Below are 26,693 nucleotides of genomic sequence, written 5' to 3'. Positions count from 1 at the left end.
ACAAATAAACGGATAAGTGACGTTAAAAAATCAATTTATAGGAAGTGGCGCTGTGGCCCAAGTGGTAGAGCACGTGCCTTAAGCTGAAGAGCTTGAGCCCAGAGTTCAAGCCCCACGACCACTAAATAAATAAATATTAGTATCTGAATAATAAAAAATCAATTTATACTAAGAAAGCAACATGGTTGCTGAAAATGAAAATTGTGTAGAAAAAGCAGAAATGTTAGAAATAAAACGTCAATGAATTGGATAAAAAATACAGTTAACAGGATAATCAGCAGGCAAAATCTAACAGAAAGAACAATATCAGAAATGGGAAGCCAATTGCACTCAGGCAATAACAAAAAAATAGCTATAATTGCTTACTGGAACACTGGGATACAATCAGAAAACCAGATCTTAAGAATTCCTAGGGTAGGAGGAGCTTTAGTACAAGGCGTTTCAATGAAATTATAGCAGAGTATTTCCCAAATCTTAGTAATGATATAGACACTCACCTATAGGAGGCATTTCAAACCCACACAGACTTTTGAACAGAACAAATAATGTCATAGCATAACACAAATGTTAGATTGAATTGTTCCAGTTCAGAGCTCCTTATTCTGGGTAATTTGAATCCATGTTCCAGGGCCTCAGTAATCATATTTGGCTCAGAATAATTTCATTGCAGTTATTCAGACAGTATATTCAAGCTAGATGTCTAGGTTGAAAGTGCCCACTCCAACTTTCTGTAAGCGATGTCCTATTGTCTGCATTGTCCAGTACTGCAGCAATTCAGTCATCTTTAACTATGGAGCACTCCAAAAGGGGATAGAATGTCTGAAGAATACCATCTTTAGTGGTTAAAAAAATTCATTTAAGCCGGGCGCTGGTGGCTCACGCCACCAGCTACTTAGGAGGCTGAGATCTGAGGATCGCGGTTCAAAGCCAGCCCGGGCAGGAGAGACCGTGAGACTCGTATCTCCAATAAACCACCAGAAAACCGGAAGTGGCGCTGTAGCTCAAGTGGTAGAGCGCTTGCCTTGAGCTGAAGAGCTGAGGGACAGCTCCCAGGCCCAGAGTTCAAGCCCCACGACCGACAAAAAAAAAAAAAAAAAAAAAAAAAAAAAATCATTTAAATATGCAGGATTAATAGCCACCTTATTGTTCAGGGCAAGTATAGAACCCTCTTGAGAATTCTTAGTCAACTAGATACAAAACAATTTGCTGTAGTTTGGAAATATAAATGGATAGTTTTTTGGGGGGAGGGGGATCTTGAGGTTCTACCTACAGTGAGACCTGTCTCCATCCATCCTTGAACATCTTCAGTGGGAACTTCATGTAAAGATTCCTTAAACAAATACTGAATAATCTTTTAACAGTGGGAATTCAACTTTCCCAAGATACATTCCAAGAACATGGGCTCTTAATGCCTGACCTTTTCTAAAATCAACTGCAATGTCCATTTCAACAATTCTGTATAGATCTCAAGATGTAAGGGTGGTGGAAAAAAGAACCCTCAAATAACTTTTATAAAAAGTTTAAACAAAGAGAAATCAGATCACTCTCCCCCTCATATTTTTCCACCACTCCCTGCCCCTGCCCTTCTTGGAACTTCAATAGGTTTTTTTGTGGTTATTTTTCTTTTCACATGTGTATAAAGTACTCTGACCACATTTACCTCTTCATTCCCTCTTTTTTAATCCCTTCCCACCTTGAAACACAACCTTTCTTACATCTCTTTGAGGGCTACTTTCTGCAAATGAGAACAGGAGATGATTGTTAAGCAGCAACTCTTTTATAAAACTACTTGGAAAAAAGAACCCATTGTATGCATGTTTCCCCCTGTATACAACTAATATGCTAATAAAATAATTCCTGGGCTAGAAATTCATAGCTGATCTGCTTAAAGACTCATTTCTGGGACTTAACTTCCTTATTGCTTAACTGTTATCTAAAGATTGCTTCAAGCACATGCCACACCAGACTAGGAGGCAAAGGGTTAGGGAAAGTATGTCCCTTTTTTTTGGAGGGGGGAGGAGGAGGTTGCCCATCCTGGCCTTCAACTCAGGCCTGGGTGGTTTTGCTCACAGCTAATGCTCTACCAATGAATGACACAACTCCACTTCCAGGATTTTTGCTAATTTATTGCAGCATCTCAACAGATACTGCAATAAGTATCTCACAGATTTTTTTCTGCTAGGGCTGGCCTCAAACTGTAACCCTCAGATCTTGTCCTCCTTAATAGCTAGGATTACAAGTGTGAACCACATGAACCCAACCAAGGATGCCCAATATTGTGGCATGCAACATATCAGAACCATTCACAATCCCAGAAGTCAGTAAAATGCACTACCACCTAGTTATAAAGGAGTCTGAAAAGTAAGGTTCAGTCGTGGTTGTTTTTTTAAATTTTCTGGATTATAATGTAACAAACTAAAAATTGGGGTTTTATTACTAAAGGAAGAATGAAAGAATTGATAGTAAGGGATAAACAGCAGTATCTATGTTCTGGAGTCCACATATGAAAGAAGCCTACACTCCAGTGGTGAAACTGGAGATACAGAAGGCCACACCAAACATTACCTTTATACATCTTTCATTCATAAATTTAAAAGAAATTCAAGTCCTGGTGTGGCTATGATGATAGCTACTCAGGTGGCTAAGATCTCAGAATGATGATTTGAGGCCCAGCCCAGTAAGACAAATTCAGGAAACTCCATTTAGTAAAACATTGAAAGTGGAAGTATAGTTCAAGTGGTAGAGTGCTAGCTGTGAGTGAAAAAGCTGAGTAAGATCCAAGGACCAGAGTTCAAACCACAGCACCAGAAACACACTCTACCTCCAAAAATGTTTTTAAAGCAAAACAATTAATGCAATTATTTTTCTTCATAAAATAATACTTTTTATTCTCTATTTATTCCAGCACATAAATGTGTATGTGTGCCCACTAGAACAAATCACAACTGAAAGACACAGAAGCAGAAAGTTTATTTACTTAATACATTTCACAACTATTATATTGGATCGTCATCATTTAAAATAATATTCTAGATACTTACAAAAATAAATCAAGTATTGCTTCTATTTTTCAAGTGTCAAAGACTTTGCCATAGAAAATAGGAAGGACCTTTAACAAACTGAATGTTACATGTAAGCTATCTCCAGCTTAGTTACTGCACGAGTGCTTTATAGATTGTGCTTTACAATTTCCAAATTCCTTTTTGCCACGTACAGATTCACAGTAAGAATGTATGCAAACATCCACATTGACACATTTTACACAGGAATGTTTTTCATTAAATATGCCCAGTGAGAACCAAATAAAGACAGGGCGCTCTGAGTTCATGCTGCAGATGAGTACTGCACAGACACAGTGTGGTATGGAGGCATTACATAGCATTCAGATTACCCAAAGTGGGGATGCCTTGTGAGGGAGAAATCAATTTTGTATTTCTAGATGAGACATTCTTAACTATACTAAATCATAGCCTTATTCATTGAAAAAATAAACTTCAAATATTTCTCAATACATTAAGTTAATCTCAGCATAAACATCACTCTAGTATACTTATACTTTAAAAAGAGAAATGACTATTCATAGAGCAAATGCTCAGAATTAAAGATCATTTCCAGATTGGTCTGTGGTCTGTCTTCATAATTACCAGGGCATTCAATTTAAGCCTCCCTTACAACACAGGTTTGTATACCTCATAGTTCGTGATGAATATTTATAATGCTTTACCACCCACAGGGTGTCAATCTCATTATTAACCAGATGTGGAAAACAATCTCACTTCTGATCAGTTCCTGAATTTCTGACTAATTACAGTAATACAGAACTTTACATTAGTTTTATATAAATACTCATATCCAACATTTTAAATTCAACTTATCACCTAGGAAAATGAAAAATCAGACTTGTTTTTCCTCTATTAAGAAAAAAAAGGAATTTAATTTCATGCCATTACTCAAAAATTACATGATTTAGAAATTCCAAGTATAACTAAAAATTAATGAGGAATTGAATTGGAAAACACTAACTTATGGAAGTTGATTTGTTACAATAAATTGCACTAATGGGAAGCTTGAGGAGCTTGTAAAATCTAAATTAGTAGCAAATAGAAACACCAACGGAGCAGATATACCTAAAATATACCAAAATGCTATAATATTTAGAAAATTTTAAGAAACATGCTAGAATATTTTCACTGTCTTACTTCATTTCACTAAAAGTCACAGGCAAGTCACAGACACTACAAGAAAATACAAAAAAATTCAACAACAAAACTTCACAGATAGAAAAAGAACACAAACATCAACACCTACAGAGGTAGTCAACAGAAGTAACCCTGATAAAACACAGTATCCTAGTAGATGTTCCTGAATCTCAAAGACACAAACCTTAAATTCTTGTTTTCAGTGGTTAAAAGAAAATTACGTGGCAAAAATTTTAAACCCCATTATCTAAATGGTAACACTGCAAATGAGACAACACTCACATATGAAAAGAAAGGCTGGGAAAAAAATCTAGACCACAGGTCAACCAGCTGTTGTAAATAACATCTTACTGAACCTTAGACATACCCATTTTGTTTATATATTGGTACACCTTCCTTCACACTAAGGACACAGTATTTACAACAAAGATCATGTAGTTCACACAGCAGAGAAACATTTTACATCTGTTCCTTCACTGAAAAGATTCTTGAGGGGCTGGGAAGGTGGCTCAGTGGTGGAGCGCTTGCCTTGCATGCATGGGGCCCTGGGTTCGATTCCTCAGCACCACATAAGCAAAAAGGAAAAAAAGCCGGAAGTGGTGCTGTGGCTCAAGTGGTAGAGTGCTAGCCTTGAGCTGAAGAGTGAGGGACAGTGCCCAGGCCCAGAGTTCAGGCCCCACGACCGGACCCTCCCCCCCCCCAAAAAAAGATTCTTGATCTTTGAGCTGGAAATGTGGCTTAGTGGTAGAGTGCTTGCCTAGCATGCATGAAGCCCTGGGTTCAATGCCTTGATACCATATAATCAAAAAATAAATAAAGTTAATTAAAAAAAGAAAAGAAAACTCAGTTAAAGAAAGATTCTTGATCTTTAGATGTAACTGTTGGTAGGCCCACCACTAAAAAGATTAACTATGGTTGATACAATATACAGTATTCAACCATACCCAATGTAAGATACTAATTATGTCACAAATCAGTCTGTCTTTTTATCTGCTATAGTTAATATTTCTTCGATTTTTTTGATCCAAAGTCAAAGAGCATTTATTTCCAGGTTATAAAAAAGATTTAGTGTGACATTGTCCAATGAACACAATTTGTATTTGGAATGTCCGCTGCAGTGGGCACTTCTCACAGGAGGCTGCTGAGTGCTAAAGATGTTACTGATACAATCACATAATCCAACTTTTCATTTTATTTAACTTGCCACATGTTGCTGTAGCTACAATACTGAACAACAGAGATTTAACACAACTTCACTAACATTCCAATATTGTGATTTTTAAAGATGACACCCTAAATTAGAAAGTAACACCTTTGAAAATACCAACTTTGGGCAGAAATGAATACTACAAGCTCAGCCCAAGACAAACTCCTCAGTAAGCAAAGAAAAATTAAACTGATGCTAAGCTGTTTTGTCACTGCAACATCTCTTGTCAATGAAGATATAAAATGATTACATCATGATTCGTTTATAAAGCAGAATCCATGATGGTTTTATGCTTAAGAGGAGTAGCTAAACTCCTTATTAATTACATTAAAGAGTGTGAAAATCTTTCACACAATTTCAATTTGCTTCCTATCAGAAAGGCACCTCTTAGAAATGTCAGTTTGTTTCCCACCCTTAACATTTCAAACTCTTCAGAAGCCCTTGTGTACAGTAGGAACACAGGAAACTGTGACCTCTTCAGTCTTTTTTAACTATAGCTAAGTTAATACAACAGGCAAATCTTTCAAGCATTATACCTTCCACAGCATGACAAAATATACCCAGACAGATGTAGCAGAAGTAAAACCTTATATATAAGCCAAAATAAATTAGTTTTATGATTCTCTAGGTGCCTATCTCAAGGCTTTTTATATAGACAAAAACATAAAATGAATTTAGACCCATTTCAAAACTACATACTACAGATTAAAAAGTGCAAATTAACTTACTGATAGTTAAAAACATTAAAAATACTCCTGAAAGACAAATCTTTGAGACATGTGCTTAATTATATATTCCAATTATTCAAATGTGCTCCCCCTAAAGAGATAGCCAATTCTATACCTTGTTCTTAAAGTGAGCTGGCAAAATTAATTTGATGTGTTTTGATTTTAAAATAGCTGGTGTCAAGCATCTTAATCTTTTTTGTTGTTGTTGAAAGGTACAAACATTTTAAGGGCACTTCTGTTTGTTTATGGTTTCCTTTGCTGTTTAATCGGAAGTTGTGGCAGGAACTTTTGCAGAGAGATTTCTTCGGGTGTGGGTGATATGCCGCTGCTGTGCTAGGAAGGACCGGGCAGGAGTGCACGCGCCAGAGTCTTTGCACGTACCACCACCACTCACAAGCCGAGACTCCATCCCCAGTTTTTGGAACGCTAGACTCTAGACAGGAACAAAAGCATATATACATAAATAATTTGGCTAAATAGGTAGTCTGCAAAGAACTCACATTTAATCCTCAAAATAACTATAGAAACCCACAATAAAATAAAAATCACTGGGCGCCAGTGGCTCACGCCTGTAATCCTAGCTACTCAGGAGACTGAGATCTGAGGATCATGGTTCAAAGCCAGCCCAGGCAAGAAAGTCATGAGAGTTATCTCCAATAAACCACTAGAAAACCGGAAGTGGTACTGTGGCTCAAGTGGAAGAGCACTCGCCTTGAGCTGAAGAGCTAAGGGATAGTGCCCAAGCCCAGAGTTCAAGCCCCAAGACTGACAAAAAATAAATAAATAAAAAATAAAAATCTAAAAGCTGACTAAATCTGTACATGTCAATTTTAGTAAGGCAGCACTAAACCCAGTTTCTTTTCACTAAACTTGAAATTACTATAATGAGTAGCTTAAAATAGCATAAGAATTAGGCTTAATTACAGAAATAGGAAGAAATTCTAAAGCAAAATTTTTATGTTAGGGCTATCACTCCACCAACTATGAACAAACTAACACATAGAAAAGCTTAGATTGGCCAGGTGCTCATGGCTTACTCCTGTAATCCTAGCTACTCAGGAAGCTGAGCTATGATTATGTGGTTCAAAGCCAAACCAGGCAGGAAACTCCGTAAGACTTTTATATCCAATTAACCACCCCAAAACTGGGCATGGAGCTGTGGCTCCAAGTTAGGGTGTGCTAGTCTTGAACAAAAAAGCTGAGGGACAATGCTCAGGCCCTGAGTTCAAGCCTCAGGATCAACAAAAAAAAAAGCCAAAAAGAAAGAAAATCTTAAATCGATGGTTTCTGAAGTGCAATCTGTGGATTTACTGGTTATTTATCAGGGAAGGCATTACTCTCTCATTAGAGCTCATGATGACAATTAGTTAATATGCTGTGCTATACCTTTTTGACTTAGGCATAAGAGGACCACAGAGGAACAACAAAGGTACACTCCCTGATCTCATTTAGAGTGGTTAATATATAAGGAACAGTTCTGAGAAAACCTCACCAAAATTACAGACCTTCTAAATTAAGTCAGATTTTACCATACAGAGAAAGGAGGGCAAAGCACTGAGCGCAAGGGAAGCATGCTAACTAGTCAGGGAAAGAGCACTACTGCAATGTGCTGAAGCTCAGCATCCACCTAAGGGTATACACTGATAATCCTCACACAAAACAACAAATACAAATTACTACCTATTCAGATTAGACTATTCAAGAAAACCTCACACATCACAAAATCTAACACTGTTTTTTTCTTCTGGCCTGGATGTCGTCCCTAAGCTTTGTGGCACAAGGCTAGCAATCTACCACTTGATCCCCAGCTCCACTTCTGGCTTTTTTCTTGGTTAACTGGAGGTAAGAGTCTCAAGTCTTTCTGCCTGGAATGGTTTCAAATGGTGATCCTTAGATCTTAGCCTCCTGAATAGCTAGGATTATAGGCATGAGCAACCAGTGACCAGCATGAAATACAGCTCCATATCCTACTAATGCTAATAATTACAACACAACATTCAAATTACTTCATACTATTTTCTTTTTGGTAGGACAGATGAATAATTATTGAAGAGTTTTGCTTGAAGAATTTGCATTATGCATTTTTTAGAAACCCTTTATGAATACAAATGAATGTTTCATCTCAAATAAAGCAATTAAAATATGGTTATGCCTGTGCATATATATGTATTAACTAAAGGTTGAAAAGTCATGAACTTAATCAATTACGATCAACATTTAAGGAAACAATATGCAGTGTACAATGTCAGAATAACTTTTGTTTCAGTTCTTTAAACACATTAGTCTACTTTATGGCATAAGATATATCTCTTTGTATTGTTCCTGGTCAAAGTTTGATAAACAATGTCCTAGACTTCAAATAATTGGTTAAATTTCAACTCACCTTATTGTACCAGGCAGAAACAATGAGTTTTTCTTCATAATCGCGAAATTTTGCTACCTTACACTCACTCTGGGAAAAATTATATGAGAATCATTAAAACACCATAAATGCTTAAATACTTCATAAACTGAAACATGTATCCAGTTTCATTATTAAAGAATAAGAAATGTACATTTGTAAGGCAATGCAGTAATCAAAATGCAAACCAAGTCACAACAGTTTCATAAAATTCTCTCTCTCTTACACACACACACACACACACACACACACACACACACACACACACACACACACACACCACACACACACACACACAAAATGACTCTTTACACTGTGGTTCCCTGTATCTTGGCTTCAATATCAAGACAGAGCTTCATTTGTGTAGGAGTCAAGACTAAAGAGTAATAGAATAAAGTTAAAAAGTGGGAAGAATACAATAAAAATCACTTGCAATCCTTAGCATAAATAGTTCTTTTTCAATTCCTGATGGTCTGTATTCTCTGTAGAAATATTTATGTAACAGTGTAGATACTAATATACTTTTCTTAATTACTTGAACACAGCTAATTTTGCAATTCCATTGATAGAGTTGGCCTATACTCTTGAAATACTTGCTTGATGCTGTTGATGTAGAAAGCACATCATTCAAGTTCAGGCAGCCTCCTGCTGTCTATATTGTATTTCTCTTTCTGCAGTGTGTAGAGATGAACACACTGAAACTAAACACTTACATGATGTAGACATACTTTTTCTTAAAACTTTACATTTAAGAGAAAAAATTTTATCATTGTACTTTTTGGGGACATACTTCAAAGATTTGCAGTGGAGAAAACAACAACTGATACTTCAGAGATCATCCAGCTGCCTTACTATTTTACAGAAGTACAAACTAAGGACCATAGTAGGAAGGTGAGGACTTTAAGATATGTTGCCAATAACCTCTGATTCATGTAATATTTAATGCTGAAGATACAGCTTTGTCTACTTCAAACATATGCCAAAATAAATAAATAAATAAAACCCATTTCTCTGTGATAAATCCAGGAGTTAAAGTACATTGATTCACTGTGGAATTTAGAACTGCTGCTGTATAAACATTATATAGAATGTTTTATAGAGGAAAAGACATTTGAGTTGGATCTAGAAGAATAAACTGCATTTCTTATGAAGACAATCCTTTCCGGTGCCTTTCAGACATGTTCTGAACAGCACGCATAAGCTTGTATATATTCTGGATGTACAAAAGAGATGATGTCAAAGCTGTGATGAAATATTTCCACTAGAGTCCATACATCCTTGCTCAAGAACAGTACCCAGAAAAGATACATGAACACAATGTGTTTCTCTAAAATTGAATATTCCTAGTTAATTTAAACAGCAATCATTTCTAGGCCAGAATATATTGGCTTGAGGAGCAGCCCCAGTAATTACTAGTTTTGTAAAAACACTTTGCAAAAGAAACTAGAGCACACAAAATTACAAAACCTAAGATCACACAACTTCATACTGACATACTAGAGTTTATAAAAATACTATAACCATTAGCAAAACTGAGATTATGCATTATATATTACTATAACTTTATGTAATTGCTACTTTAGTTGCAGAGATAATTAATGTCATGCCATTATTGTTAGAACTCTAAATAATAATCATGATTGCTACTTTAGCTCATGAGGGAATAACTGGAATTACATGATCACTTTCTTTTCCTAAAACATCCCAGCTAAGGATTTTTAGGCTCAGACGAAAGACAAGAAACCTAGATAACTAAAGGCAGACAGTACTTTGTGGAGAAGGCAAGCAATTACTTTCCCCTCTTTTTCTGTTACTTTTCCTTCTTTTTCTGAATGAAATCACTTCTGCATAATTTTAATAGAAGCATGATAGCAGCACTCTACAAAAAGGCAAGTATAGCCATACGACTGGCCATTAGACAGCAAGAGAACAACCCAGCAAATAAAAAGGGCATAGAAACCTTGTTTTACCCCAACCTACTAGGCTAGGGAAGCAGTAATAAATGTGTACTTCTACTTCTAACATTTGATGATGCCTTATCATTAATGGTAAATATATGACAAAAGTAAAAGTAAGAGATAAAAGAAGATAGAAGCTTTACCTCCAGAATCTCAATTCTTCTTTCTTTCTCCGCTAACTGCTTTCTAAGTAGCATTATTTCAGCTGAAGCTGGATTTAACTTGGGATCTAAAGTTTTTATTACCTGTTAAAAGAAAATTTATATTTACTATATCTTTTATTAAAGTGCAAAAAACATTAAGAATATACTCTATAAAAACTGTAAATGGAAGTAGAAAATTACCAAAAAGTCATCCAGAAGCTAAAGGTAGTTTATTTACAATAAAATCATTTACTATAGTCAGGAAATAGCATAAAAATTCATTGCAAAAGGGGAGAGAACCTTACCATCCAAACAAATTTTTTTAAGTATCAATACTCAGAGAGTTGCTCAGCCTTTTTGCTGCCCAACCTTTGAGCACGGAGATCCTGAAGTAAGTCTTTTATATTTTTCCGAATGGAAAATAAGAAAATTACAGAGCTTGCTGATTTTACAGACTAATGGTATGAAGCAATTCTTAGCAAACTCTTGGTAAAGTCTTGTTTACTGTCATTACCACTTTACTATATATGTAACCAACTATATCAGACTAACCAACACTGATAATTCTACCTGAAGACAGAAGAGCACTGTGTCACATACCTAGATGAAGTACTAAAAGTTGGTTAAAAGGAGATATTTGATAAGAATGTTGTACGAAGACTTTAAATATGGAGATAGCATTCTGTCAAGAAACCAATTTGATTTAAAAAATCCGTATAAATTATAGGCAAAATTATTTTTTTTTATTTTTATTTATTTATTTTTTGGTTCGGTCGTGGGGCCTGAACTCTGCGCCTGGATGCTGTCTCTCAGCTCTTCAGCTCAAGGCTAGTGCTCTACCACTTGAGCCACAGCGTCACTTCCGTTTTTTTCTTTTTCTTTTTTGCATATGTGGTGCTTAGGAATCGAACCCAGGGCCTCATGCATGCAAGGCAAGCGCTCTACCACTGAACCACCTTCCCAGCCCTATTTTTCTATTTTTAAAGACTTCAAATTTTCAATGAGGTAAGATATTTATAAAGGAAAAGGCCAGAGGTATGATACCAAATGATTGCTGGGGTTAATGAATTAAAAAATCACTTCCTGAGTGTCAACTATATGGCAGATACAGTGGGGGGCTGGGGACACAGGGTTGCAAGGCCTGCCTTCATGAAGTTCACATCATAAAAGCTCAGTACATAGAGAGAGAGAGAGAGAGAGAGAGAGAGAGAGAGAGAGAGAGAGTGTGTGTGTGTGTACGCGCACGCGCGCGCCAGTCCTGGGGCCCAAACTCTGGGCCCTGTCCTTGATTTTATTATTATTATTTTTATTATTATTATTACTCTAGGCTAGCAGTCTACCACTTGAGCCATAGGTCCACTTCTGGCTTTTGTGGTGGTTAATTGAAGGTAAGAGTCTTCTGCCTGCCCAGGTTGATTCAGCTTTGTGAGTAGCTAGGACTACAGACATGAGCTACCAGCACTCAGCTCACATAAAAAAATTTAAATTAGCTATAAAGAACAAACCATAATGCTATCTCTATATGATAAAAAGTATGGCTATCATGGCCATGTTTTTTTAGGTCCAGCAGGACTTGAACTCTGTACCTGACACTTTGGCTCAGTGGTTAGCACTCTACCAACCAAATCACATCTCCAACCCCTGTGATATTCTTATATATTCTGAATTTCCTATTCTGGGTATCTGTTTCTCTCGAACTACTTCTTTAACTTTGTCTCATATAATAAAAGAAAAAAAAATCATATTCATCAAAGCAATAAACTCTCTTTAAAGTGATAATATTCAATTATGGCCAAAGAGGAATTTACTATCACTGTTCTCTTATACCCTTTAAGAATGTCATAATTCTATTTCTAAGAAAAAAAGTTCACTAACCAGAATAAAAGAAAACTTTACACATAATATGTTGCCTACAGCTTACATGCAAACAACTATAAAGAAAAGAAGATATATTACCATATGTGTGCATCATAAAATCCTTTAATCCAATGAATAAAAAAAGTAGATGAATACTCTCTAAGCAAATACTTGTAAACTGTACCCATGAAACTAAAACAATACCTACTAAAAAGTATGATATAAGAAACAAGAAGAATTTAATCAAGTGAACATCAGAACAGTATTGAACTGTGTGGTATAAAGGGTAAAATATTTAAGTCCAGCCTCGGTTACAGTGAGACAGTCTTTAAAAAAGGATAAAATAATTTCAATCAAGTTTAAAAAGTAACAAGTTTAAAAAGTTAAAAATTTCACAAAAGCTTTACTAGGACTCTAGCAAATATTATTTTTAGAAAAGTGCTAAGACTCCAGTAAATAAAATTTTGCCAAGAGCAAATGAAACTCCATTAAGTTACAGTAGTCCCATTCTCTAGTGAGTTACTCTAATTAGTGTTGAAGCTGCCCCTGAAGCAATGTGTTTATTTTATCTGACTCTGAGGCTTGACAAAAAGACACCTGAGGTATCTGACACGCAAATTAGTGCAGAGCAGTGACTCTTCATGGACACAAAAGCAGGACAGTCAGAGAAACAGAACCAACTGAAATATGAGCACAGAGGCTTGAGCTGTGTGAAATAAATCACTCACATTCCTTGCTTTCTCCAAGTACATTTTGTATCGTTCCTCCATTGCTTTCATATCTTCATCTTTCTTCTGAAGAGCAGCTTCAAGTTCACTGATCTTTTGGACTTGCAGTGAAAATAAAATGAAACATAAATAATTACTTCCTATTTAGCATATTTCATTCTCACCAAATACTATGTACATCAAACTTAGTTTTCAAAGACTGAGAACTTAAAAGGAAACTTCATTTCTTCTTTGCAGTGAATTCTTATCAAAACTTTTGAGCTACTAAGCACATCTTCAGTAACTCTTCACCTATACTCTAATTCAGCTATTATTCTATCAACAGTTTGAATAAAGAACAAATATGATTTTGAATGCATGCCCTACTATGACAGAAAACAAAGCATACTTCTATTGTTTGAAACTTTCTTTGAAATTATTTTATTCAAATTTCCATAATATTAATTCTAGAATATATTATAATGTTTGATACTCCTATATACCAATCAGTTGATGTTTTTAGTTTTACATTGCTTTCAGATGACATATCTTAATGAGCTTAAGCACAAAAACTATCATGGTTCCTATTTGCAATATATGTATCTACACATTGTACAAAGATGTATACACAGCTCATGTATCCTTTAACTAGAAAGGAAAGATCTTTAGATAAGAGTCTGATCCAAATTTTTACAAATACCTACCATTCTGATTTATATCTGGCTGAAGATCTTCAATGAGCTCTTGTTTCTTCTGTAATTCTTCGTGGACCTCTGTTAGTTTTTCCCTAAGTAGTAGAAAGAGCATGGAGCTTGGAGTAAAACATACCTAAGGATGAAAACTGGTCTACACCCGGGTAACATCGGTAGAATTGTAGAAGGCCACTTTTTGTTCTTTCATTTCCTCCCCTATGAAATGGGGATTCTACTTATCTACCATAGAGGTTGTGAAATGCAGAAGTTTAGGTGGCTGCCAGGCAGGCTGAGCCATGAACATGTTAATTTCCATGTTTGACAGCAGTGGTAAGCATTCTGTATCAGGGCATGTACCTTAATTTACCAAGTCAGAAAAGGACACAAATTCCAGAAGTTTCTACAACCTTTTGGTTCTCCTATTTGAAATGAAACATCAATTTTACTTACATATGAGCTTCCAACTTCCGCTTTAGTTTGCTGGACTACAAAATTAAAAAAAGTTCCTGTAAGATGACTATTTTAACAAAGGCAAATTTTCCAGACATCAAAATTTCTTTACCAACCTTTTCAAGGTGAACTATGTAAAACTACACATGCTTTTGAATTTTGTATATTTTGTAAAAAGCATACTTTCAAGAGCATAAATTTTGTATTTTTTACATTAAAAGAGGAAAGAAAGGCAATAGGAAATGAAAGACTTTGGTAACAAAAAGAAATGTCTCATATTTTTGTAACATAATTCAAATTAAATTTGAGTTTGAATAGCAAATGCAAGCTGAATGTGATATATTGTGGAGTATCAAACACTAAAGTCTCTACAGAATCACTCAAAATTATTACAAATTTTAAGTTCTACCTTCATATTAAAAATGTTTATCACTATAAATGTAAATATTAACATAAAAAATCAAATAACTATATTTCTTTCAAAAACCAAACTTAAATGTAAAATACCCTGTTTTAAATAGAAGCACTTTATCTGACTACATTCCTATAATCCTAGCACTCAGGAGGGCTGAGACAGGAGAACTGCAAGTTTAAGACTAGTCTAGGCTGTATGATGAGTGTGTAGCCAACCCAGGCTACTGTAGTGACATCTAGGGTCAGAAGAGCAAAAACCAAAACAAATTAAAAAAACAAACACCACACAGTACTTCAGATTGCAATGGCACTTCTGCAGTAAGTGTACATGTGCCAAGATAAACATATAGAGGCTAAAAAATATAATTTGGGCAATTATTAATTTAAAATGAAAGATGAAGAAATTTAAAACCAAACACTGCAATCTAAAAATATAATCCCCAAACAGATCGGTGGCTTAAAAATATTTATATTAGAGAGTACAATACCGTATATATGCACATATGAGATGCCGCCATGCATGAGACGATTTCTATGTTCCAAGCCCCCAGGGAAAAAAGAGAAAATCATATAAAGTATATAAAAATAGAAAGGAAATGCAACCCTTTCAATTGTTCTCCTCATCTCTACATAGTCTGCAAGTTCCTCCCCCATCAGTATCTAATACCCTGCCTAATCAGAATTGATGTCTCTCAACATAAAACCAGCCCCACCCTTTTTGTTATTTTAAAGTAAATACACCCTTCTTTTCAATAGTTATTTTATTTCCTTTCCTACCCATATTTAGAGCTCAAACTATAAGCTCTAATTATGAGAAAATTCTCAAGACATACTTAGACTTAGGCTAGAATTCATCTAAGTCTGCTAATGTCTGCTGGCATAGTGTCTGTCAAGACTGTGAGTGTGGAAGGAGGTATGAAATAAGGGTTGATGCCTTTAGGAGTACTGATGTGCTGTCTCTCAAGGGTCATGATAATAATTTATTTTCCTATTAGAAGGCTTCTGATTGTTGATCACTCTCATTTGGACTTATCTCCTAGAGAACTACTGGAGCCCATTCAAAACTTGCAAAGGACTCACTGTCCCATGTTTCCAATCAAGAATTATCGTGAACTTAGGTGGGTGTAACTAAGTAGGAGAGATAGAAATCACCATATAATGTATATGATCAACCTACAGGCTTCAAGTGGCAAAATCAATGCATCTGTTATGCAGATATATACGGTATTTTAGGGGTACCCTCAAGGATAAAGGCTGCAGTTTCAAATGCGAGATTAATTTGAGTACATGGGGCAATTATAGAGAAACAATACACAGTAGAACCATTATGCTTTCTATTACTTACACTTTCGCCTTCAGACTTGGAGCCGTGCTCCTGTAAACATTTTTGGAGGTCTTCAATCTGCTGCTGCAATTCTCGAATGCGTTCTTTGCTCAGCCTATGAGCAAAACATTTTTAACAACTTTTTATTTCTCTCTTGAAGGCACAGATATCCAACTCTTTTCATTTAAGGCAAAAACATATTTCTGCACTGTACTCTCACTGGTTGAAAAATTAGAAAACCAAGTCAATTTTCCTTTATTTGGTTTTTTAATGAGTAGAAGCTTGGCATCTTTTTCTGTTTCAATTTCAGTGTTTTGAGAGAATACAAAAGTCACAATTTTCCAATCATTTCATGGATTCTGATATAAACTAAACAAATTGACATTGGAAACTACCATGTACTTTAACTTAGCAAAGTTTGATTTTTTAAAACTCTTCTTAAGAGTTATTCACAAGAATTTACCAGCAAGTTATTTTGTTCTACTTTTCATCTATACACATGCACACAGATGTTACATGTGGATATGACTGACACACACTCCTGTTCATTACATACAACACTTCACTACTACAATTATCACTAACATGATAATCATGTACTCATGTGTTTATCATCTACATCAATCTTCTAAATAATTTTAATCATCAAATTGGTAACAGGTAAGTGTACAGTTCAGGGTTAGGAAGTTGGCAGTTGAGGACAGTGAGGATGAGCTTGAATAGCTCTCCCACAGTCCGTTAACGAGGTAATACAGAAGTGGGATTCACAATCTGCCCTATCTATCCACTCTACTACAGAAACAAACTGTGACTTATTCTTTTGTTAGGTTTTCTGTCAATTATGAAGCTATCTAATAAAATTAAAAGAATAAGCAACCTGGTTAATCAAGCCTATTAACATTACTTTGTGTTCTAATAATATGTTCTAATAAAATACATTAATTGGCTTCTTCAGCAAATTAAAGCTATATATCCCCCATTATCTGCCAAACTCCTTCTAAATAATGCAAAGATAATTTCCATTTACATAGGTCCTGATTTCGAGAAGAGGTAACTAAATCACATGACTTACGATGATTAAAAAAGCAACGAGGAGGCAACAATGCTTGGTAAGAAATGTACTCATTATCTTGCCCATGTAATTGTAACTCCTCTGTATGGTATTCTCACAATAAAAAAAAAAAAAGCAGTTACCTTTGTTCAGTTTCCAGTTCGTTCATCTTGCGATGTTTCTGTTCTAGCTGTTCCTGCAGTTCTTCAATGCGTTCATTCTCAGTCCCTTCCTGCTGCAAGCGAAGCATCTTGTTTTCATGCTGGAGACGAATGAACACCTCCCTAATATTGAAAACATTTTTTAGTTAAAAAAAGTTACTATATGCTTTTTCAAAAAGGAAAGTCCTGTTAATAATGAACATTTAAAAATATTAATGAGGGGCTAGGAAGATGGCTCAGTGGTAGAGTGCTTGCCTTGCATGCCTGAGGCCCTGGGTTCGATTCCTCAGCACCACATAAGCAAAAAGAAAAAAGCCGGAGGTGGCGCTGTGGCTCAAGTGGTAGAGCGCTAGCCTTGAGCTGAAGAGCTGAGGGACCGCGCCCAGGCCCAGAATGCAGGCCCCACGACCTTAAAAAAAATAAAAAAATAAATAAATGAATGCCGGGCGCTGGTGGCTCACGCCTGTAATCCTAGCTACTCAGGAGGCTGAGATCTGAGGATCGCGGTTCAAAGCCAGCCCGGGCAGGAGAGACCGTGAGACTCCTATCTCCAATAAAACCACCAGGAAACCAGAAGTGGCGCTGTAGCTCAAGTGGTAGAGCGCTCACCTTGAGCTGAAGAACTGAAGGACAACGCCCAGGCCTAGAGTTCAAGCCCCACGACCGACAAAAAAAATAAATAAATAAAAATAAATAAATAAAAAATAAAAAATAAATATTAATGAAACAAGTAAAAATCATGTACATGGAATTCGATTCCTCAAAATCAAGTACTACACTATATATGATTAAATTATTATAATTACATTCCTAGATAATAAGACTTTAGTAACTTGGAAATACTCATGGAAAGAAATTATATATTCTTAGAAACTATGCAAGTAAAAATCAATAAATGTAAGAAATTAGTTTGCTAAAACTTTTATACTTTCATGACAGTAATCAGAAAATTTTGGGGGTGATAATTAAAGATTTATGCATATTTTTGTGTATATGCAGGCACTGGGGCTTGAACTCAGGAATCTGTGTCCTCACTTGGCTTTTTACTCACGGCTGGCACTTCCAATATACATACATTCAAAATGCAATTTAGGCATTAAAATAAAAAATCTCTTCTTGATATTAAATAGGAAAATAATACTTTCTCCCCTCTCCAACAATATTGTCCCAAATTATTTCAACCTGTTCCAACTTCTGTTCCAATAAATGGCAGCACTGTAACTCTAAAATACAAGCTTACATGGCTCTTTTTAAAATCAATTTTATCATAATGATTGAATCCTCACTGAGAAAGCTAAGTAGCTATTTACACCTTACATATTTAACATTCACTTCATCAGAGGTTTGTCTGCTGTAATGTTTTTGGTTTTCTGATAATTTTTAAACTTTAAATGATATAGGTAAACCTAGTCTAAAGGCAATGTTATGCTACATGAACTTTATACAGCTAGTTTATTTTTATAACATACTACATGACCTTACCACCTACCAAGAAAAAATCATGGTAGCTGGGTGCTGGTGGCTCACACCTGTAATCCTAGCTACGTAGGAGGCTGAAATCTGAGGATCATGGTTCAAAGCCAGCCAGGGCATAAAAGTCCATGAGACTTTGATCTCCAATAAACCACTAGAAAACCGGAAGTGGTGCTATGGCTCAAGAGGCAGAGTGCTTGCCTTGAGCTGAAGAACGCAGAGACAGTGCCCAGGTCCAGAGTTCAAGTCCCATGACAGAAAAAAAAAAACAAGAAAAATCATGGTTAAAATTAGAGTGCCATCTAGTGAGTTTATGGACTTTTGCTCCTGAAAAATTTTGAAATGTTTTAAATTAAGATGTCTGATTTAGAAAGATTAAATTGACATTCATTTTAATTTGTCACTGACAAGCATATGAAAATGAACTGAAAGGGTAATTCCATTATGACTGGATATTAATAATTTAAAAGTGCATGTCACTCTCTAGTTAAGCATGCAAGGAACTTGTGAGTTATACACATCAATATATAACATAAACAACCTATAATAACATATTTGTTGTTAAGACAACAAATTAAAAACTAAGTAAACTAAAAATCAACAACCCTGAAAATGCTGCACTAAGCAAAAGAAGTCAGTCAAGAAGGCCACATCATATATGATTCTATGTATATGAAAGATCCACAACAAGCAAGTTGGTATTGGTTGTATATGGCTAGAATCTAGCAGGAAGATAGGGATGAAAACTGACTGCTAATAAGTATAAGGTCTTAGAAGTAATGAAAATGTTCTAAAATGAGATAGTGATAACTGTGACAGTCACAGATGATAAAACCAACTCTACAAATAAAACTATAATTACTGAGCTGAACGAACTCTAGCCGGGCACCAGTGGCTCACTGTAATCCTAGCTACTCAGGAGGAGGCTGAGATCTGAGGATCACGGTTCAAAGCCAGCCCAGGCAGGAAAGTCTGAGAAACTCTTATCTCCAATAAACCACCAGAAAACCGGAAGTGGTGCTGTAGCTCAAGTGGTAGAGCGCTAGCCTTGAGGAAGAGCTCAGGGACAGCGAGCTCAGGCCCAGAGTTTAAGCAAAAAAAAAAAACCCCAAAAAACAAAAAACAAAACAAACAAAACAAACCCCAACTCTACAACCTGGTGGGGGAGAGGGAGGGAGAAGTTGGTGAGGTGGAGGGGGAAGGGATGACTGAAGAAAAACAAAGGAGGGGTAACAATGCTCAAGAGGAACTGTACTCATTACCTTACTCATGTAACTGTAACCCCTCTGTACAGTATCTTTACAATAAAATTAAAAAAAAATTTTTTTTTAAAGCCAGAAGTTGAGCTAGGCTCAAGCCATAAAGGAATAGTCTTAAGCAAAAAAACTGAGGGACAGCACTTAGGCCCTGAGTTCAAGCTCCAGGACCAGCTAAAATATGAAAACAACAACAAAAATAAAGAGTAGACTAATTTTGAATAAATAAAACTGTTCCTACAAAACAAGAAAACTATAAAATAGTATATTACTCAAAATGTCTAGAAGTAAACAACATTAAAGGCCAAGATAGAAGTTCAGTGAAAAGGAACATCTTAACTTTTTGTTAAATTTTTACTCAATCCTCTCGCTTTCTGTGCATCTCATCTCCTATTTCTTTCTATGCTTCTTAGATGTATTGTCTTGAGCATGTTACTTAACCTTTGGCATTAGTTTGTATAGTATCAAACCAATTCCCAAAATGAAAAGTTTACACATGTTATTTGAAAATAAAAAGAAATGACATTTTTAATACTGAGTATTGATTATCAATCAATTGAAATAAATTTACCTATATTCCACTGGCATAATCTCAGCAGCAAGATTCTCATAACTTTTTGTAGCAGATGAATCTAAACAACAAATAATAGATTAGTGTTTCAGTAATTCAATCATTGTTTTTAAATCTTTTTAAAAAAATCAAATCGAATTCACCAGTTTGGTTCAGGTGGTCTTGCTGTGCTTGTGAACATCGAAGCTCCTCGTTTGTCTCTTTCAGAGTATCACGCTGCTCTATCAGCCTCTGAAAAACAATTGTTGACTTCAGCCACTGTTAACACTTTGGGCTTACAATTGAATTTAATAATTATTGAATTTAAAATGTTTTAGTTTTAAGATGCATGTGTGTGTGTGTGTTTATGTGTGTATCTCACAGTGAATCATGGCTTTGATTTCTTCACCATCATATTTATCTCTGAATCAAATATATGCAATTGAGTAACTTTCATTATAGATAACAACTTAGAGCATCAACTTTGAGGACACATCAATCAGAGTTGGAATTCCAGTTTCACTGTTTCTTAGCTGTATTATCCTGAGCAACTTGTATAATTTTTTTGTGTTAGGTTGTATATCTTCAAAATTGAACACTAATACAAAAAATCATGGAAAAGATGTTCTAATTAATGAATTGAGGTGAAGTTAATCTAGAATAATGGCTGGCATGCAAAACATGCAGTAGACGAGTTATTTGTTTTACCATTACTGTTAAGTTCTGCTCGAGGAAATGGTTCCTATCATCCTGAAAGTTAATTTCAGAAAAACACCATTTCCCAAGGATAGCATAACAGTATTTCCTTTAGTATTTTAGAGCCTACACTTATGACAAAACCTGTTTTGTAAACAAAAGACTTGTACTTAATGTTATATTCCAAGACAACAAAGTACTTCTAAATATAAAATCATATTTTAAACATTATTATGTTTCAAGTCAGTAAACAAAACCTTGTAAGTTCATTAAATCAATGTAAAAGTAAAGGTAACTTATTAAAGAGTTCCTTAGGTTGCAGTTGACAAATGCCCTAGCCATCTCTGAACACTATAATAACTATAGGCAGACATGAGTATCTACAAAAATTCCTCTCCCATAAATACAATAAAACCATAGAAAATTTGTCTATTAATTTAGAGAACTCTATAAATAAACTTAAAGTCTATTATAATCATTAGAAACCTGCTTTCCATGTCCATCAACAAATGAATGGATTAAAAAATGAAAAATACATATACAACCACAGACACGAAATACTGAACCAATAAAATGGATGGCACTAGAGTATTAGGTTAAGTAAGTCAGAAAGACAAGTACCACATGTTCTCTTCTTTGTATACACTGAAAGTTAAACCATAGAATAACATTCAATAGAAAAGGATGTGGATTGGAAAAACAGTAATAATTTGATTAGTGTACATTGTATGCCTGTGGTGAAATATCACACTGAACCCTATGTATCATTTACACATGCCAATTAAAAATAAAACATATAGCCGGGCGCTGGTGGCTCACGCCTGTAATCCTAGCTACTCAGGAGGCTGAGATCTGAGGATCGCGGTTCAAAGCCAGCCCGGGCAGGAGAGACCGTGAGACTCCTATCTCAAATAAACCACCAGAAAACTGGAAGTGGCGCTGTAGCTCAAGTGGTAGAGCGCTCGCCTTGAGCTGAAGAGCTGAAGGACAGCGCCCAGGCCCAGAGTTCAAGCCCCACGACCGACAAAAAAAAAAAAAAAAAAAAAAAAAAAAACATATTTAGAAATGAAATGAGGAGGTAACAGCAATTTTCTGAGACTTCATTTTATATCAACTATTTGATTCCAATTCTTATTTCTATTTCAGGAAAGTAAGAACTGGTAGATATCAATACCATTCTAAAAGAATGAAAAGTCCCTCATCAAATACATTTTTGATTACCTCTTTTTCCTTCAGCAAAGCTTCATGTTTTTCTTCAAGCCGCTTCATTTCAAATGCTAGTGTGTCTGCCCTTTTGGATTCAGAGGAAAGTTTAGTGTGAAGGTCCTGAACCTTTTGTTGGAAAAAAAAAAAAAAGAAGCAAAAATGAAGAGTGTGTAATAATCACATACTTTAAGTGAATGAAATACAGGAAAGAAAATGTCTCTACTAAAATTACAGTCTAATTCAAAATACTTAGAAAACAGCATTAGCGTTGAGGAATATCTAGCCCTCAGGCCATACAAAGGCCTCAAAATAGTTTGGTACAAGAAAGGACAGACATATATGTTTTTCATTGGATAAAAAGGCCTATCTACCTGTACAGATAATTTTGTATGACCTACAAATAATATTAGAAATAACCAAATGGCCTTAGGAAGAAAAAATTCTTGATCTTTGAACTATTACAAGAATATGAAATGCAAAATATTCAACTAATAATTATACAATAACTTTACAAACCATCCTTTCTATTCTAATGGTTTCATTAGGATCACTAGAAAATACTAAAACAAAATATATTCGATATAGTTCCAGTCTATACCATCTATGTTTCCTAGTTATATATCAAAAATAATATTATCCTTAAGTAGTCGTACAAAGGAGTGGCCATTCACCAAAGCAGTTTATAGTACATTTTGATCAATGTCATCCCTTCCAACATTCTCACCCATCTTTCCAAACCCACTCCTTCTCCCTGACTTATCTTAATTTTAGGTTATGTATTGAATTTTTTGCCTTTTATGAGTACAAAATATCTTGATCTGTGTCATCACTTCAATATCTTTACCCCTCCTTCAACTCACCCCTTCCCTTATATTTCTCAGTTCTGTGGCATATACAACAATGAATTCTTGCCTGCATACTCTCCCCTTCCCCATTTCATTCTATCCCTCTCCCCTTAGCACCAATCTCCACTCTTGCAAGTATCCATTTCCTGGGACTTATTTTGTGGCTTTGATACAGTCTATTTTAAGAGTGAGACTATGTGTGCTCTCTCTCTATAGAGTCTATTACACTTCAGCTTAATTTTACCACCCAGTGTGTTTACTTAGAGATGTATAGGTACATTCTAGCTACCACAACTGAGGGAAACCATGTAGCCTCTGTTTCTCTGGGTCTGGCTTACTTAGTCTTTCTATTTGCTTACAAATGCTACACTATCATTCTTTACAGATTAAATGAAGTACCAAATTGAACTTTAAATTTATCATGATATTTTCTTATGATATTTTCTTACCTGCCTTTTGTATGTTTCTAGTTGTGTTCGTGCTGCATTTGCCTTCTTTAATTCTTCCTCTAAGCTGACAGTATTATGCATATACATCATGTTTGTCTCCTGTAGTGTTTTCACCTGCTTACGAAGGTCATTTAGATCTTGCAGCTTCTGACGATATATCTCCACTGTTGATTCCAGTTTATTTGCTTTATCAGAGGTAGCCCTATAATAATGATCAAGCATTACTTTGTAAAAACACTAGTATATACACAACAATTTTATCTTAGCTATAAAATGAATCTTCCAAAGAGCTGGACCTAAAACCATTTGAATTTTAATATTTTTGTAATAAACGCATAAAAATAAAAATGCTTCAAATCTGATACATTATCAAACTGTTTTTAGCCTGAAAGGATGGTTTTGTTGGTGTAACTGAAAAATTCTGAACCATTCCCTAGTTTATAGGCATATTCTGGGGTTCTTTTTTATATATATCGTTTAACATAATTATACTTAAAATGTTTGATATTTGGAATGTTGGCTCAATTCATAATTTGTTTAGCAAAGCATTTCTCTTTAGAATTTCACTTCCCTGACCAGTTGTACTAGAGCAAAGATAAGTGAAAATTAACAGAAAATATAGTGTGGCTGGTTTGTTTCTTGAGTAATATTTTATAAACAAAAGCTAAATACAAATTTTATATTACCAAAGACAATCCTTCCTGAAACATTAAAATTCTCAGTTATATCTATCTCTATTTTATCTATGTGAAAATATGTCCATCGTGAGAATTCATTTCCTCACCAAAATTTTTTTTACAAAACATAAACAATATACAAGGCAACCAAGCTAAATGCTTATATAATTTTAAGGGAAAGATATCACTTGGGTTTATGGGTTCCAATGTGAAACTCTTCTAACAAGAATCAAGAATCTTTAAACTGCAATTCCAGTTAATAAGCATAAAAGAAGTAACAAGTAGGAGCCTGGATAAAAACTGTTCAATGTCTGATGCATGGGAATAAGTTAGAAGTAACATAATCACATTTAGACAAGCCATACCTAAGGACATCTATTTCATCTTTCAGGGCTCTTGTCTCTTCAGCAAGGCTCGTCAGCTCATCATTTCTATGCTGAAATTCAATCAGCTGTTTTTCAAGTTCTTCACAGTGAACTCTGTAATCATCTTTTGCAGCTTCAAGCCTGAAACAGAAAAAGCAAGTGAGGATTTATAGTATAATTTCAATCATTCTTTCTTTTTTAGCATCTCATTCAAAAGAGAAAAAAAAAACCTAAAATAATTAAGATATCTTCAGGATCTTCATTTTGAAATGACAAAGTAAAAATAGTGATTTATAGTCTATTGAGTAAGAATCTATTACTGAATATGATGTATAATCTTGAGTTAGATTTTGAAGCAGAATGAAAAAGGCATTGAGACAACGGATGGATTTGAATAGGATCTGTGGTTTAGATAATACGTTGTCAGTAACCAGTTTCCTGATTCTATGACCAGAGTCTGATTTATGAGAGATTGCACTAGTCTTTAGGAAATAGACAATGAAGTATAAAGGACAAAGTCAATAAGCATGTCTCCTGTCATTCAGAGAAATGATTCAGGAAAAAAAATCTGCAAATCTGTAAAATAACTGCAAAGGTATAAAAGGCATAAAACAGTTCTATACACACACATACATACACACACACACACACACACACACACACACACACACACACACACACGTGTATTTAGTGAAAGTAATAGGAAAGTTTATTGGACAGTTTACATTCAATAGTTAAAAGGTCCAGCTCTAATAAGAAATTGACCTTACAATCCATTCTGCAAATATGAAATGGTTATCAAAATATGTATGGTACAATGGTACATGGTTAAGCATGTAAGAGACCACTAATGTACATTGAAGGTAAGAACGATGACTTTGAAAAGATGAAATAAGAACATTAAAATGAAAACCATCTCTTTTTTTGCAGTACTGAAGAATCAAATTCAGTGTCTTATGCTTGCTAGACAAGTGCACTTGAGCCGTGCCCGCAGCCCTGTTTTGCTTTAGGTATTTTTCAGGTAAGGTCTCAGATTTTTGTCCAGGGCTGGTCTCAGACTCTTCCAACCTATCACTTCCTGCATAGCTGGGATTCAAGGTGCATTTCACCACCACTCACAGCTTTTTTGTTGAGATAGGGAAAGGAGTTTACAAACTTTTTCCTCAGGCTGGCCTCAAGTTTCATTCCTTCTAATTTCTACTTCTTGAGTAGTTGGAATTACAAGTGTGAGCTACTACATCTGGCCTTCCTGCAATCTTTTTACTGGATTGCCTATGTACCTTGGTCCTTTGAATTGTGAAATTGTTTTAATTTTATATACACATCCTTCTGTGCAACTGAACTGTGTGAGGCAGGAACAAGTTATGTACCATGCAGTTATTAAACAAGTATAAATCTTAACAGTTGTAATTTTATAAAATAATTTCTATTACAATGCTACCTGTAGTTTTCTTCCTGTAACTGTTCTAGTTGTAACTGTGCATGAAAGTACTTTTTTGCAACCATTGTATTTGGATCATCAAATGAGCCATCCAACTGGTCAAGTTTTTCATTCATCATCTCATTTTCAGAAACCAGTGAATTCTTCTCATCTTGAAGTGCAGTCACCTAAAAAATATGTGAATATAAGCAGCATTAATTAAACCTTCTTAAGAGTTAGGAGTTCAGAGCCGGGCGCTGGTGGCTCACACCTATAATCCGAGCTACTCAGGTGGCAGAGATCTGATGATAGCAGTTTAAAGCCAGCCTGGGCAAGAAATTCCATGAGAATGTTATCTCCAATTAACCACTAGAAAACTGGAAGTGGCACTGTGGCTGAGGTGGTAGAGCACTAGCCTTGAGCTGAAGAGCTGAGGAACAGTGCATAGGTCTAGAGTTCAAGCC

At 35.3% G+C, this 26,693-nt stretch overlaps 1 protein-coding gene across 1 annotated transcript in view; it reads right to left on the bottom strand.

Annotated features, from left to right (window-relative positions):
• Positions 1-2,898: 2,898 nt before the first annotated feature.
• Hook1 (hook microtubule tethering protein 1) overlaps positions 2,899-26,693 on the bottom strand; it is a 50,769-nt gene continuing 26,974 nt past the window's right edge. The window contains exons 9-22 of the mRNA XM_069987167.1: positions 26,251-26,417; positions 24,810-24,950; positions 23,768-23,969; positions 22,489-22,599; positions 20,736-20,823; positions 20,593-20,653; positions 17,275-17,415; positions 16,102-16,195; positions 14,343-14,377; positions 13,905-13,987; positions 13,222-13,322; positions 10,637-10,738; positions 8,518-8,586; positions 2,899-6,567 (exon numbers count right to left, since the gene is read on the bottom strand). Coding sequence (XP_069843268.1) covers positions 6,397-6,567; positions 8,518-8,586; positions 10,637-10,738; positions 13,222-13,322; positions 13,905-13,987; positions 14,343-14,377; positions 16,102-16,195; positions 17,275-17,415; positions 20,593-20,653; positions 20,736-20,823; positions 22,489-22,599; positions 23,768-23,969; positions 24,810-24,950; positions 26,251-26,417 — 1,566 coding nt within the window. The 3' untranslated portion in view covers positions 2,899-6,396. The remainder of the gene's footprint in view (positions 6,568-8,517; positions 8,587-10,636; positions 10,739-13,221; positions 13,323-13,904; positions 13,988-14,342; positions 14,378-16,101; positions 16,196-17,274; positions 17,416-20,592; positions 20,654-20,735; positions 20,824-22,488; positions 22,600-23,767; positions 23,970-24,809; positions 24,951-26,250; positions 26,418-26,693) is intronic.

Source organism: Dipodomys merriami, unplaced genomic scaffold (genome assembly GCF_024711535.1).
Source record: "Dipodomys merriami isolate MVZ:Mamm:240054 unplaced genomic scaffold, mDipMer1.0.p SCAF_34, whole genome shotgun sequence".
Taxonomy (NCBI): Eukaryota; Metazoa; Chordata; class Mammalia; order Rodentia; family Heteromyidae; genus Dipodomys; species Dipodomys merriami.
The sequence above is the reverse complement of the archived record's forward strand: the minus strand, read 5'-3'. Positions and strand labels throughout refer to the sequence as shown.